Source organism: Cuculus canorus, chromosome 6, assembly GCF_017976375.1.
Source record: "Cuculus canorus isolate bCucCan1 chromosome 6, bCucCan1.pri, whole genome shotgun sequence".
NCBI classification, from domain to species: Eukaryota; Metazoa; Chordata; class Aves; order Cuculiformes; family Cuculidae; genus Cuculus; species Cuculus canorus.
This window is the reverse complement of record NC_071406.1, coordinates 29027270-29039751: the sequence shown is the minus strand read 5'-3', so window position 1 is coordinate 29039751 and position 12482 is coordinate 29027270. Positions and strand designations below refer to the sequence as shown.

Here is a 12482-nt window from a genome sequence, read left to right as displayed (position 1 = left end):
CCTTTTTAAAGGAGGTCACTATCAAATCCCGTGACACATTTCTATCACTAATCTGGCAGGCTGCCATTCAGACCACAGGAAACCCAGTAGAGAATATACACTTAGAGCCTTATTCGGTCTTCATTATTCCCTACACCAGCAGAATTCCTTAAAGTCTCTACAAGTTTGATCTGAATGGAAAGTACTTTGCCTGAATAGCACCTCTTATTGAGACATTGTCACCGAGTCACAAATTTAGATGAGTGTTGTGGCTAGCAGTTTAATCTATACTGCACAGCGGTTTTTTTCACACCAACACAGGGAGTGCTAATCTCTTCTAATGGTCTAGCAGGATTGTCTGGCAGTGAGGGACTTCTTGATTTGAGACCTGGACACTGAAAGGAAAAAAACACAGTTCCTATTCAAAAGTTTATCTAAGAATTTATTCATTTTGGCAATGAGGAGAATATTGTATTTTAATGGTTTTCAATAGGAAACACAACCTTACTAAAAGAAGAAAGTCAGGGTTCTGTTCACAAAAAAAGTATGCAAAAGGAAAAAGAATAAAGACAAATTGTGGTTTTTGCACAAAAATTAACAAGAAATTAAAATCATAAGTATAAAGCAGTATCCTAAGCTGTCAGTTAGATGATAACATGGATACCTTAAACTCTTTTCCTATCTGCTTTTTTGTTCCTTAATATATAAATGCATTGTTGTGCTTAAAATGACTACTAATCTTGTGTGTTATTGCCATATAGAGACTTACAGAGAGATAGTAATTTTATTTTTACTTCTAGATCATTGCCAGTTCATTGTTTACTATTATCACTTGCGATTTTGTGGAGCTATAGTTGTTGAGAAGTAACGTTCCTGTTGTTTTAACTAGCAGCACTTAGCTGCATTTCTCTATTAATAAATATTGTCTTAGTCCTCCAGAGAGTTCTGGTCAGTTTGGGGGGTTCATTCAATACTGTCTTCTCCTTGTTTCAGGTTATTGAAGGAAAGCTGGCTCCTTTCTTGTTGAAGGTGATCAAGTTTGCCACCTCTCATGTGTACAACTGCAGCCTTTGTAGTCAGAAGGGTTTCATCTGTGAGATTTGCAACAATGGAGAAATCCTTTATCCCTTCGAAGATGTTTCTACAAGCAGGTACTGTAATGTCAGTCATATATTTGACTCTTGTATTGTATCCTTGTGGATTCTAAGCCTAGTGACCTCTTACTTAAATAACTAGGGACTGGATCCCACTAGTGCACATTTCTGGGCAGCTACAGTAGATCCAGAGAGGCCACCACGAGCAGTCTTGGAAATAGATGGGAAGAGCTGCTTCCCAAAGCCCTGTAAGTCTCAAAACAACTGATGAAAAGGAAAGGAGTCTCCAGCAGCATCACACTGTGTGATTTATCCAAAGCTCTTCTGAGTTTGCAGTGTCCTGAAAAGCCGAATGGATTCTGCAGAGTGGTCACAGGCATCTTTCTGGTATCTGAGGTCATTGGATCCATGATATACTGGGATTGTCCATTATAAAACAATAACCATCTATTCTGAAGTGTTTGCCCCATGAAACATTGTGGCTAATTCTCTGCTTTCTGTGTGCATACTCTTCTGTGCCTATCTATGCAAGATTTTTTTTTTTAATGACATTGTTATTATCAGGTGGTTACAAAATAAATATAAGCGTATGCCAGTCCTAAGCTAAACAAAAGAACCTTTATTTCATATTATATTGAGTACTGGATGCCAGATCAGGGACAGGAGTTGCAAGGAAAACCTAGAAGCAAAGTGGAGGAAACCAGACCAGACTTGGCAGCACAGCAGCATTACTACTCTTTTTCAAAAATGCCTTAGATTTTGAATAAAGGAGTTGTGGGTTGGTTGTTTTTTTTTAACAGAAAGATGGTATATCTGACAGCACAGCGTTCCTCCATAGATAAGTACTTTCCTGGCTGTTTCAAATACAGTCATTTTAATTTGTTTGCGAAGTGTTCTATAGAAGGGAAAAAAAATTGAGGAGCCACCTTTGGAAACAGTCAGGACCATCCTCTTAAAGGGGCTTCATTATGAATCTGATTCCTCTGCATGCACAAAGACGTTAAATTACAAGTAACCAAGAACTACTCTTCAGGGTTTTTCAGCCTGACCTGAGTTTCAAAGACTGTTTGCACATTCTTTTTTTTTTTTGCAGACTCTCATTCTAAAAAATGCGTTAACAAAGCAGTGGGTGTAAGCTAAACAAGGTGTGCAGCTGAGCTCTGCAAGCGGTTTTCAAGAATGAATGTATCTAGGGTGCATGGTGAGATAGACTGAGTTACAGACAGAGACAGATGACATAACACATAAGATATCTATTGAGACGGTATAAAAGGTAATTGAAGATATTCCTGAAAGATTGATGAGAATGCTTAAGAGCATTTGGGAAGACACGTTTACTTGAAATGTCTGCGTATTTGATTTGTCTGGGGGATTTTTGGTCACAAAAACATTGTTGGGTGTATATTGTTCCCCCGCCCTTCAGCTGAGATCAGACATACCTTGCAATTACAGAGTTTAAAACCTTCTGGAATCAAATAGTGTTTGTCAGCAGTTCAGTGAAAGCCAAAAGAAGCTGCTCGAGCTCATATTTTTATGTGAATTAGAAGCCACGAGTGTGAAATTGTGGTTGATGTCATGCCAAAGACAGCGGTCTTTGTTAATGATTTTAATTAAAACACAATCAGCATGAAAGGTTTTCCAGTATTTATCTTTCTTATTTTGTCAGACGTCATTCTGCTTACTTGTTTTGTACTCCTTATCACTAAACCTTGCTTTTATCCCCAGCAATTTGTGTTTCACTCCCTAGTTAGTTTTCCCATTACTGGTCACGCATGCACGTGCACCTCTGTGAATAAAACGAGATTTCAGTTCCATATTTTTGCTTTTCTCCATCTTCAGACTGGAAGCGAGTCATACCAATGGAGAAGCTCATGTGTTTTACTGTGCAGCAGTGAGAGAGAGGGCCAGGTAGAGCGGCTTTGTGGTTGTTTCCATCTCTTACAGATGGGAGAGAGTTCTGAGGTAGATGTGCTGACAGGCAGGGTGAGAGGCGTAAGGTGAGGAGGCTGCTTAGACATAGGTAGATGTGCAGGGTAACCTGTGGCAGGTGGGAATGGCAAGTCACAGAAGCTTTGTGTGAAGACATACAATTATACCTGATATTTCTAATGACATGTTCAGCTTCCCGTGTTAGTTAATTGTCATAGAGAGCTCTGAGTAAATAAACAATTAGCTCAGATTAGTGATTTAGATGTGCTATTCTGAGTCCACGGTGTGAAGGGAAAATTGACTACAATTCTCATTCTCCATCCTGGTTTTCTGGAATTGCTGTCTACAGCGAAGTATTCACGTTTTGTACTACTAGACTGCTGAGTATCCTGGCTGTAGCTGCCGAGTTAAGGAGGGAAGAGTACTTCATCTCTCTGTTGAATATTTGAAAAGTGAAGTCTATGTGTGTGTGTGGAGGGGGTGTGTGTGTCTGTTGTGAGCTGGCATTTGTTCTTCTGGCTACCACCCTGACCTTTCTCGCTCTTTGCAGAGTGACAGTTGTCAGGCCATTACAGTTCCAAGGCGGTTCTTAGCTGGCTGTTACCTTTCCATCTTCATGGTCTCTTAAATCATCATTGAGATGGAGAGATTATTTCTCTCCAAAATATTCTTAGCAGTTTTCTGGAGCCATCTTCAGTAGGTAGTTATGAAGGATGGGTCTTCTTTAGATAGGTAATGCTGAGAAAAAAAGGAGGGCTCCTCTTCCTTGAAGTGCTTAGGGACATGGTTTAGGGAGTGTTAGGAATGGTTGGACTCGATGATCCAATGGGTCCTTTCCAACCTTGTGATTCTGTGTGATTCTGTGTGATTCCGGGCTGGCTTTTCTCTTTGGTCAGGTTGTTTGCTTCAGAGTAATTTTTGTCAGTGCTTGAGCAAACAGAGTGAATACCTGGGTTATGCGCTCCTTGGGTTTTGAATGCATGTATATTACATACTCTTCTTTCACTAATCAGCATGACACATTCCTTTGTTGGCAAAAGGTTTCAAAACAAACACAATCAGTTCACTTAATTAGCGGAGCTGTGGGCTGTGCTTGGCAGGCTCTTTACATCCCGCACAACAATATAGCGTGACAATTTGCTGCCTTGAGTGTAAGGGTGGGCTCACAAAGTCATAAGCTTTCTAATGATATGTCCTTTCTGTGGCTTTTCCTGGGAGGTGGCCATCCCGCACGGAGCTTAATGAAAGCCATGATTCAGTAGTTAAGCAATTTCTTAAAAATTGTCCCATCCTTTTAGAAGCCTCTTCCAGTCAGTTTGATTCCCGTATCTTATTTTTCCCTTTTCTGTTTCACTCATACTTGCATAACAGTTCATCAGTGTTCTTTCTAAATTTCATGATTTTGGTGTCTTTTTTAAGGTTGATGAGAACTATGTTTAAAGCTTCGTGAGTTGATTGCACGTTTCATGGAGCAAATTCCCAGCTAATGTAAACACTCGCAGTTCTACTTTTGGTGGAGCTCTGGTAACTTAACCTGAGCATCTATCTCCTGTTTTATTTCTTGGACTAAATTTGTCCCAGGCTTAAATTTAGCAAATAAACTTATAAAATTATCCTATTATATCACTCATTTTATTTTTACAAATGTTGTGAATGAATTTAAATATCCCTGGTTATAAGTTGGCTTGTTACAGCTATCCTTGTCCATTTGTTAGCAGCCTGCCACTGACTTCAAGTTATTCTGAAATTACTTGTTCTTCGTTAATGCAGTGAAAGTTTTTGTTTCTCCTAAAATAAAAAAAAGCAGAAGTGAAAAGAAAATGCCTGTGTAGTGGTCTATAATATGGCCAAATTTGTTTTCTAACCTAGAACAAGTTTTAATTCTTAAGGAATACTGAGAAAAATGCCATTAGAATGAGAATAGAATTATTCACTAAAAAGGCTTGGGTTTTTTGTTCAATTACACAATTAAGTAATTATGGTTAAGATTATTAAATGCTAACCGGTTGTTAAAGTTTTGGTCTTGCCTGTGTGTTAGCATCCTAGTGACTAATTTCGCTGTTTAGTCAATTCCTTGCCTTTCGTGCGATACCTATAGATGTATGTGAACCACGAAGAGTTGCTCCTTTGTGTTCATATAAATTTATCAGGGCCAAACTGTTTTTACTTTGTGAAGTTAATTTGTTCTATGGATCAGTTAAGACACGTAGACCATTTAAGATACAAACCCGAAGACCGTAGTTTAAAGTAGACGTACCACAGAACAGGCTTGACTGTATCAACCAGCTTGGATGCCTCTATAATCTTTGGCCACCATCCTGATAAGACCTATGAAGGTACTTAACTTTATGGGTAGCAATAAGTCTTACTAAAGGCTCTGAGGCTGTACTTAGCTTTATGTGTATGCCAAAGTCCTCGCAAGATTATAGCCCAGCGTTGTGGATGCTGCGTCACTGGACAGAAACAGCTTTGAGCATTTGGAAGAATGTTAAAGATGGATATTAGGTGGAAAGACTGAAATATGCAGTATAGATCATAGGAAGTACTTTGGCACAGGTCAAAGGCATTACTCAAAGTACATAATTTTCCCTCTTGCTTTGATTAGTTTGTTTTATGCTAGACAGCCCTGCCCCACGCCCAATTCCCCTGAGCTGTGCTAGTAGTTTAGTACCTAATTCTTGAAAGAGTTTAGCTTGCTGGATGATGATAGTTGGTTCAAAGCACCCTGAAGTGATCTGCTGAGCACTTTCTTTAGAGAAACTTGGGCATCCTGGTAGATGCTAAATTCTCTTGACAGTTTAATTTCACCTGAATCTGTCAAAGCCGATCAAATTCTTCTGGTCCAGATCTTCTGTTTTTTGTCTGCAGGGTAGCACAGTAATATTATCTATGATGACATCTTATTATCTAAGATGACTAGATAAAAAGAAAGAGATAAGATATACTGGCTTTTTCATCAAGCGTTGTATTTGGGAACTGAGTTAGCTTTAGAGGTTCATTTTACCTGTCTCATGTCAGTGTTAGCTAGAACATTCAGTGTAAAGGCGGATATTTATTTTAAGTAGGAAGGTCCCTGCAGTGCTGCCTCGTGCTCTTCCCACTGTCTGAACATGGCAGCCATCCTGCCTCCCATTTCTGTTTTGCAGCTTCCCTGCTGTGCCATCTTCCTCACTCTAGACATTTCCAATTTGCCAGTCAAGACCTTTTAATTCTTCCTCCTCCTTCCTCATGCAAATCCCCCTTTCAAGATAGACTTCTTCACCTCCCAAATACGGTTCCTTATAGACTAGGCAACAGCTTTTCAATTGCTTTTTAGCTCATGAAAGCCAATACTGCCAACTCTAACTCCTCAGAAATTCTAAGATTACGTTAATAATGTTATATACTTACTTTATTTTTTAAAATGTTAAGTTCCTTTATTCCATCTTGGGTCCACATAAGCATGTCTTCAGCTATATGGCAGAGCTACAAAGTCCAGATGCCTTTGCCTTTCTCTTTTATTCAAAGCATAGATCCTGGCTTAATCACAGGATTTCCAGACTTTAAACTTACAGAAAAATGCGAAATAGTCAAATCATGCAGTCAAACTGTAATGGTTGGGGGCAGTATGTTAATATTACTGTTAATAGTATTGCCTGACTCTTTGCTTTTAGGTCTTCAAACACCACATTTTGAATACAGTTCACTAGTAATAGGAGAGGTAGAAGGACAAAGTCCAGTTCATGACGTGGCAGCCAGGAGAGGCAGAGGATATACATGTAAGTAATGTAAATGCTTGAGTCTCTGTGGCATCTCTGCCTCTCCAATGGTTTACAGGTAGTAGATCTACCATGTGTAGGGCTTTTCTCCTTCCCAAAGTAATTTAACTCCACTGGCTAATGTGTAAACACACGAGTTTCAGATTAGATGTTTCAATACTGATTTTAGTGTCCCTTTACTGATTTCTTATGACCTGCTGTGTACAGGCCACATTACTTGGCATCTCTGAACTTCGACAACTCACAAAGTGCAGTATTGAGGTCGACAGTCAGTCCTTAGTTCTCCTGCTGGGTGCAAGTACGGAAGCATACAGAGATAAGTGTAACATAAATCCCTGCAGCCACAGATGGGTGGAACCTGAGGACACGTTTCCTTCCTTAATCAGGAGTGACAGAGCTCTGTGAAGATGGCTTTGGGAGCTGCAGGATCCCTTTGCTCCTGCTTGACCCTACTGCCATGCTCCAGTGCAGTAACTCAGCCTGTGTACATGATTGTCACGGGAGGACAGCAGGTGGGTAAATCAAGTGTTCTTTTTACAGTCCTGGCCCCTACCAAATAGTTCTGTGAGCACCCAAATCAAACATCTGCTCTGCGATTTCTCCAGGTCTAGCAATGGAGGAGTTGACACTGAGGCTCCTCCCAGCCGGTGCAGCACTGATTTTCTTTCTTTTGCAGTGAGCTGGCCACTTTTCCCCTCATTTGTGAGGCTTTAATATCTCTGACCACTTTGCACATCTGTTGGATGCAGTCGACCTTGGGTGGATGCTGGCATGACAGGACAAGGGGCAAGAGGCGGTGCAGACAAGGAGGCAGTGGCAAACCCTGGGCAGCTGAGCCAGGACAGGCCCTTGTTCAATCATCTTCTCCTCCTGGCTGAGGTGCTCCTCCAGCAGCTCAGTCTAAACCACACTAGGTGAAAGGGAGCAGACCCTGGTCCGGTGGTTTTCATGCAGGGATGCAGGGTAGCATGTTGTTGGCCCATCTTGGGGTGGCATTACTAGAGCAGCAGTAGTGATGTTGGTCACAGATGCTGTCAGGCTGTCTTTGTGCTGGTCCCTTCAGCTGTTCCAGAGGTGCGAACCAAGGACACTCTCTTTAGTGAGTCCCATCAGCGCAGGCTGGCAGTCGCTGTACACCCCTTACTAGCTGCCACCTATGACCATCTTGCCCCTCTGCACTGGTTCCCCCAGCACACGAACTGGGCTGATGGTGGGCAGTTCCAGATATTTCCATTGTTTCTGTACCCTCTGGGGCTAGCCCAGGACTCAGCTGTGCCATTTTAAAGGAGGAGCATCTTCAAGCTCTGCTGGCATATCATTTTTGTAACCCCCATCGAATGAGCAAGTATAAGCAAAGGAAAGCTGTGATTATGCTTTGCTGGTTCCCTGGACACAGAATTAGTCATTTAGAGTGGATTTCAGGCATGTAACAGTTTGAGGGGCTGGCTAGTATGCTGTGCTCTGTTTTTGTTTGGCCTTCTTTATTCTTCAGAAGCAAATTTTTCAAAAGCCAAGTCTGAAGCAGTAACAGTTTTTAAGTGTGGCATTTAAAAAAAATACCCCGTATCTAGTAAAGACCTTGCATCATATGTTATTCTAACAAGCTTCTTACAGGGACAAACAACGTCCTATTAGTGCCAACTTTCTTCCCTTCATTTACTACATGGGCGTCCCTCCCTAGGCTCCTTGCATTGGTTCCTAGGCAACTGTAATAATATTGCTGCACGTGTGTGTCAGGCATTGATTGCCTTTGGGGCTCTTTTTGTGTTGTTAGTGAACACCAGCTAGTCCATTTTCCTTTGTGTTCTGCTGAAGTCTCTTAGAGTTTTGCAGGGTGCATCTGTGATATTCACTGCTGAGCCATTCAGAAATACTTGGAGACAGGCACATATACATAGTGTGGGATGATGATCATGCTGGAATCCCTGGGCAAGGCTTACTTCAGCTGCTGGGGATTGCTCTTTGGAGTTTGTTCATAGCCAAGTTACAGGTGGCTTAGTATTTTGGATCCTTGATAGATGTGTAGCGTCATCTAAAGAAAACGTAATAAACAACCCCATTTTATCTTGGTTTTACTGTGTGTGGAGTCAATAAAGAGTTCAACCCTAACTCAAATCCTTGCTGAAATTCCTTTCAAGGGATTACTCAGTTGAGCAAATGTGTGCCAAGTCTGGCACAGAGGAAGTGGGTTTTTTAAATGAAAAAAGCAAAGTTAATGTATGAAATGACAAGAGAAAAGAAGGTGGGAGAATATACACTGCAGTGAGGCAAGGGAACTCTTTGCCCTTCTCAGCTCTTCCAAGCGCTCCTGGCTGACCTTGAGCAAGCCAGTTCACCTCTTGCTTCCCATCTGTGAGGTGGGAATGGTGGTATATCTGTCATCCAGTGTTTGTTATTTAAGGGACAAACAGCATAATCATGAGCTGCTTTGATTCCCTGTGTGGTCTTTAAGGCCAGACAGGTATAGCCTATGTGCACGGTACTGAGCTGTCCTAATAAACCTTGCTACTCCCGGCTGCTTCATCCCTACATAGTCATGCTGGTCAGTCTGTCAGCCTGTAAGGTTCCTAGGAAACAAATGAAACTGTCGTTCAGATGATGTCCTGGGCCACCAGGACAATTGATTGTCCCTCATTTATTTTGTCTACTTAAGTTGGTAGGTCTTTGAGGCCTCTTTGTGTTTCAACCCCTCTTTGGGCACCTAAGCAGTGTCGCAGTACAGAGTGGAGATACACATATATTCAATAGGTTGTGCAGAATCTAGAATTATTTGAGCCGTAAGCCTGTGAAATTCATGTGGGAAGCATGAAAACACTTAGACAGAATTTACAGTTCACAAGGTATTGATATGTGTATATTTTAAATGCCCAGACTTAATGTGAGATACTAACATTGGCATTTCCTCAGCGTACAAGGAATGATTTTATACTTTTCATGTAGAAAGGCTTTTCTTTTGTAACTCGTAATGATAATAACAAGAGCATTATAATGCCTCTCTGGCTGGGGAAAGCTTTGCCCTTTCTCTCTTGCACATTTCAGTGCAATGGAAATTATTTAGAGGAATGAATAATTCTCTGCATTTTTGTTACTCTGGTGTTTAGACAAGTAAAACATCCTTAAACATAAAACACCTCCTGTAGTCTCACAGAAATTGAGTTGTTTGGGAAAGGGCAGAAAAAGAGAGAAAGCACTGAAACAGAGAGGAAGGCATTTCAGATGCTTTCTTTGAGAACCGAAAGTCTGTATGGAAACAACATGCAATGTTCACCAGTTCTTCAAATAATGTTTGAAAAGTAGCAAGATGCTGTTAATGTGCAGTATCGCACTGTCCTTCGTAAGAGAAGAAAACATGAAAGGCCTGAGTGGCTACGGGCTCATCGGTTTATTGTCAGTGGTGTATAGAAGTCTCACAGAAGATGCAGGGGCTTCTTGACCTTTACCTAAAGAAGTTGTCAGGAGTCAGAAATGGTACCTGACCTGCGATTTACCTGTGAAAACAAACAAGGTTAAGGGAAAGACAACTAAGTGTAGTGAACTATTACGTGAACCTTCTATAGACTTCAAAATGTACTTTTTTTCCAGAGAAAGAAAATCATTTTTGAATACTGAGGCTTGAAAACAACAGTAAAGAAAAGCTGTGAAACTCGCATGTGGAGATACAATTAGATGTCAGTATTAAATAAGAAGTGATCTATTTGTAATATTCTAAGAAGGAGTATAATTTTGGTGGGAGGGTTTGATATCACTGGAAAATTCCTCCCAGTGAGATTAGAGACGCTCAACCAGTTGACGTTTCCAGGGTCGGTTAAGACTGACCATGTTTGATATGATGAAAAGCAGAGCTGTAGATACCTCGGGGTAGGATGGCTCCATCACTTTAAAGGGAGAAACTTAGCATTTGCCCAAAGGCAGAGCAAGATCAGAGTTGTCCCCCAGCCCCAGTGACTGAGTTTCTTTAGAATAAAAGCCAGCAGTAAAGGCTGACCCAAGCACCCTCTCTACCTGTCCCTGCTGAGAGAGAGAGGTAGCTTTGTTCTTCAATTCACAGCACCATTCTTCCAGGCTGCTATTTTGTCATCATCTGCACCCCACATTTGGGACTGGGAATACATCAGCCTTCACTGGAGAAAGCAGAAAATAGGTTTGCAGAGCAGCAGTAGGGGGTAGCGGCACCAGGATGGACTGGAAGCGGTCACGATGGCTGCAGGTGCAGTTAACTGTTAGATGCGGAGCTGGCTGTTTGCGCTGCCTCTGGTTAGTGCCTGACAGCGTGAGGTCCTGGTCAGAGCTTCAGCTTTTGCACTAGCTCTAAAAAATAACAGTGCCAACATTTTTTCTCTCTCTTTTGGTTCTGAGTGATGTGAGAGAATATTGTTAATTTTTTCCACTGAACTTATTTCTGAAAAATGAATTCATATTAATTTAAACACCATCGATCTTTGGTTTCTCTGCTGATGACTTTTGAATAGGGAGAGCAGGTGTGCTGGCTCCGGCAATTTCTGGTAAGTTTTGTCACCTCCATGTATACTGTGGGGAAATATTGAGCGAGCATAAGGAGTGGCAACGCAAGAACACAAAATTACACTCCTCATCAATCATTACCCTCTAGCAACTTGCAGGGCACGGTAAATTGCTGGCTAACAAGGGAGAATTAGCTTGATAAAATCACCATTAGTGTCAGTTCAGAATGATATAAAGTTTTAAAGACAGTGCTGTCCTCTCTGTCTCTCCTTCATCCTCTCTGTCAATCCATTAGTGTGTCTGATTGTGAAGATCCCGATCCAGCAAAGCACGTGCTTTATTATAGGCAGATCAGTAATCTCAAGGAAATCACTGGGATATGAGTCCTAAGCACGTGTTTATGTACTTCACTGGATCAGGGCCATAACACACGCTCTCTGAGTGCAGAAATGATGAATATCTGTGTGAGCCATTTTCTTGATTCAGAACCAGACTTAGACTCACTGGCTGGACTCAGAAATACGACAATCAAGTTCTACTTCAAGAGAGCACAGTAGTTAGTAGATATACGGCATTAAACTTGGCCTCTTTAGCCTTTCTTTTCTTGTTGTTTGAGCTTTATCATTTTATGCTAGCTAGAAATATGCCTCTAAATCTGTGCATAGCCTTCACAAAGAAGTGCAGTCAATAAAATTTAGACTTTGTTTGGACCCATGCATATAGCTTAAAGTGCAGCCAGATCAGGAACAGGTTTTTGAAAGTTACAGGTGAGATGGAGGTGAAGGTAATGGAGCTAACAGGTTGTCTTAGCTTATGGACTTCTCTCAGTATTGTGGCGTACTGAATACTGCAGTTTACCTTATGGCTTCCCAGTGTTTGGGCTTTGTTTCTTCAAGTTTTCAGTTTTTCTTCACAGTCTTGACAATAAGAACCTTCTTTCTAAGGAAAAAAACAAACCACAACAAAAAAAGTTCATAGAAAACAAACAAAAAACCACACTAAAGGTATAACGATGGACACTTGGATTCTCGTATAGTTATTTAATTACAATACTTATGAAAAAGGAAGGAGTGTGAGACATTGCAAGACATCCCACAGAATCATCGGGTGACCAGTGCACCTCATTTGTAATTCGAAATTGCTCTAAAGTTTGATGGTTTGTTGCTTTCATTGTTTGATTATCCTAATGGAATCCAAGACTTTGTACCTCTGACACTGTCATCCTTTTATTTTTTTCACTTGGTTAAAAAAAGCTGTAGTG

The 12482-nt window shown here is 41.0% G+C and overlaps 1 protein-coding gene across 6 annotated transcripts in view; it reads left to right on the top strand.

Annotated features, from left to right (window-relative positions):
• Window positions 1-12482, top strand: part of PLEKHM3 (pleckstrin homology domain containing M3) — a 127684-nt gene that overhangs the window by 71222 nt on the left and 43980 nt on the right. For 5 of the 6 annotated variants that reach the window (XR_008450557.1, XR_008450558.1, XM_054070674.1 and 2 more), the window contains one exon: window positions 973-1130. Coding sequence is in view for 4 of the 6 variants with exons in the window: in XM_054070674.1 (XP_053926649.1) it covers window positions 973-1130 (158 nt within the window). In the remaining 2 variants the exon portion in view is untranslated. Of the gene's footprint in view, window positions 1-972; window positions 1131-6655; window positions 6742-12482 lie in introns of those variants that run through there. The other variant, XM_054070677.1, reaches the window with a different exon arrangement.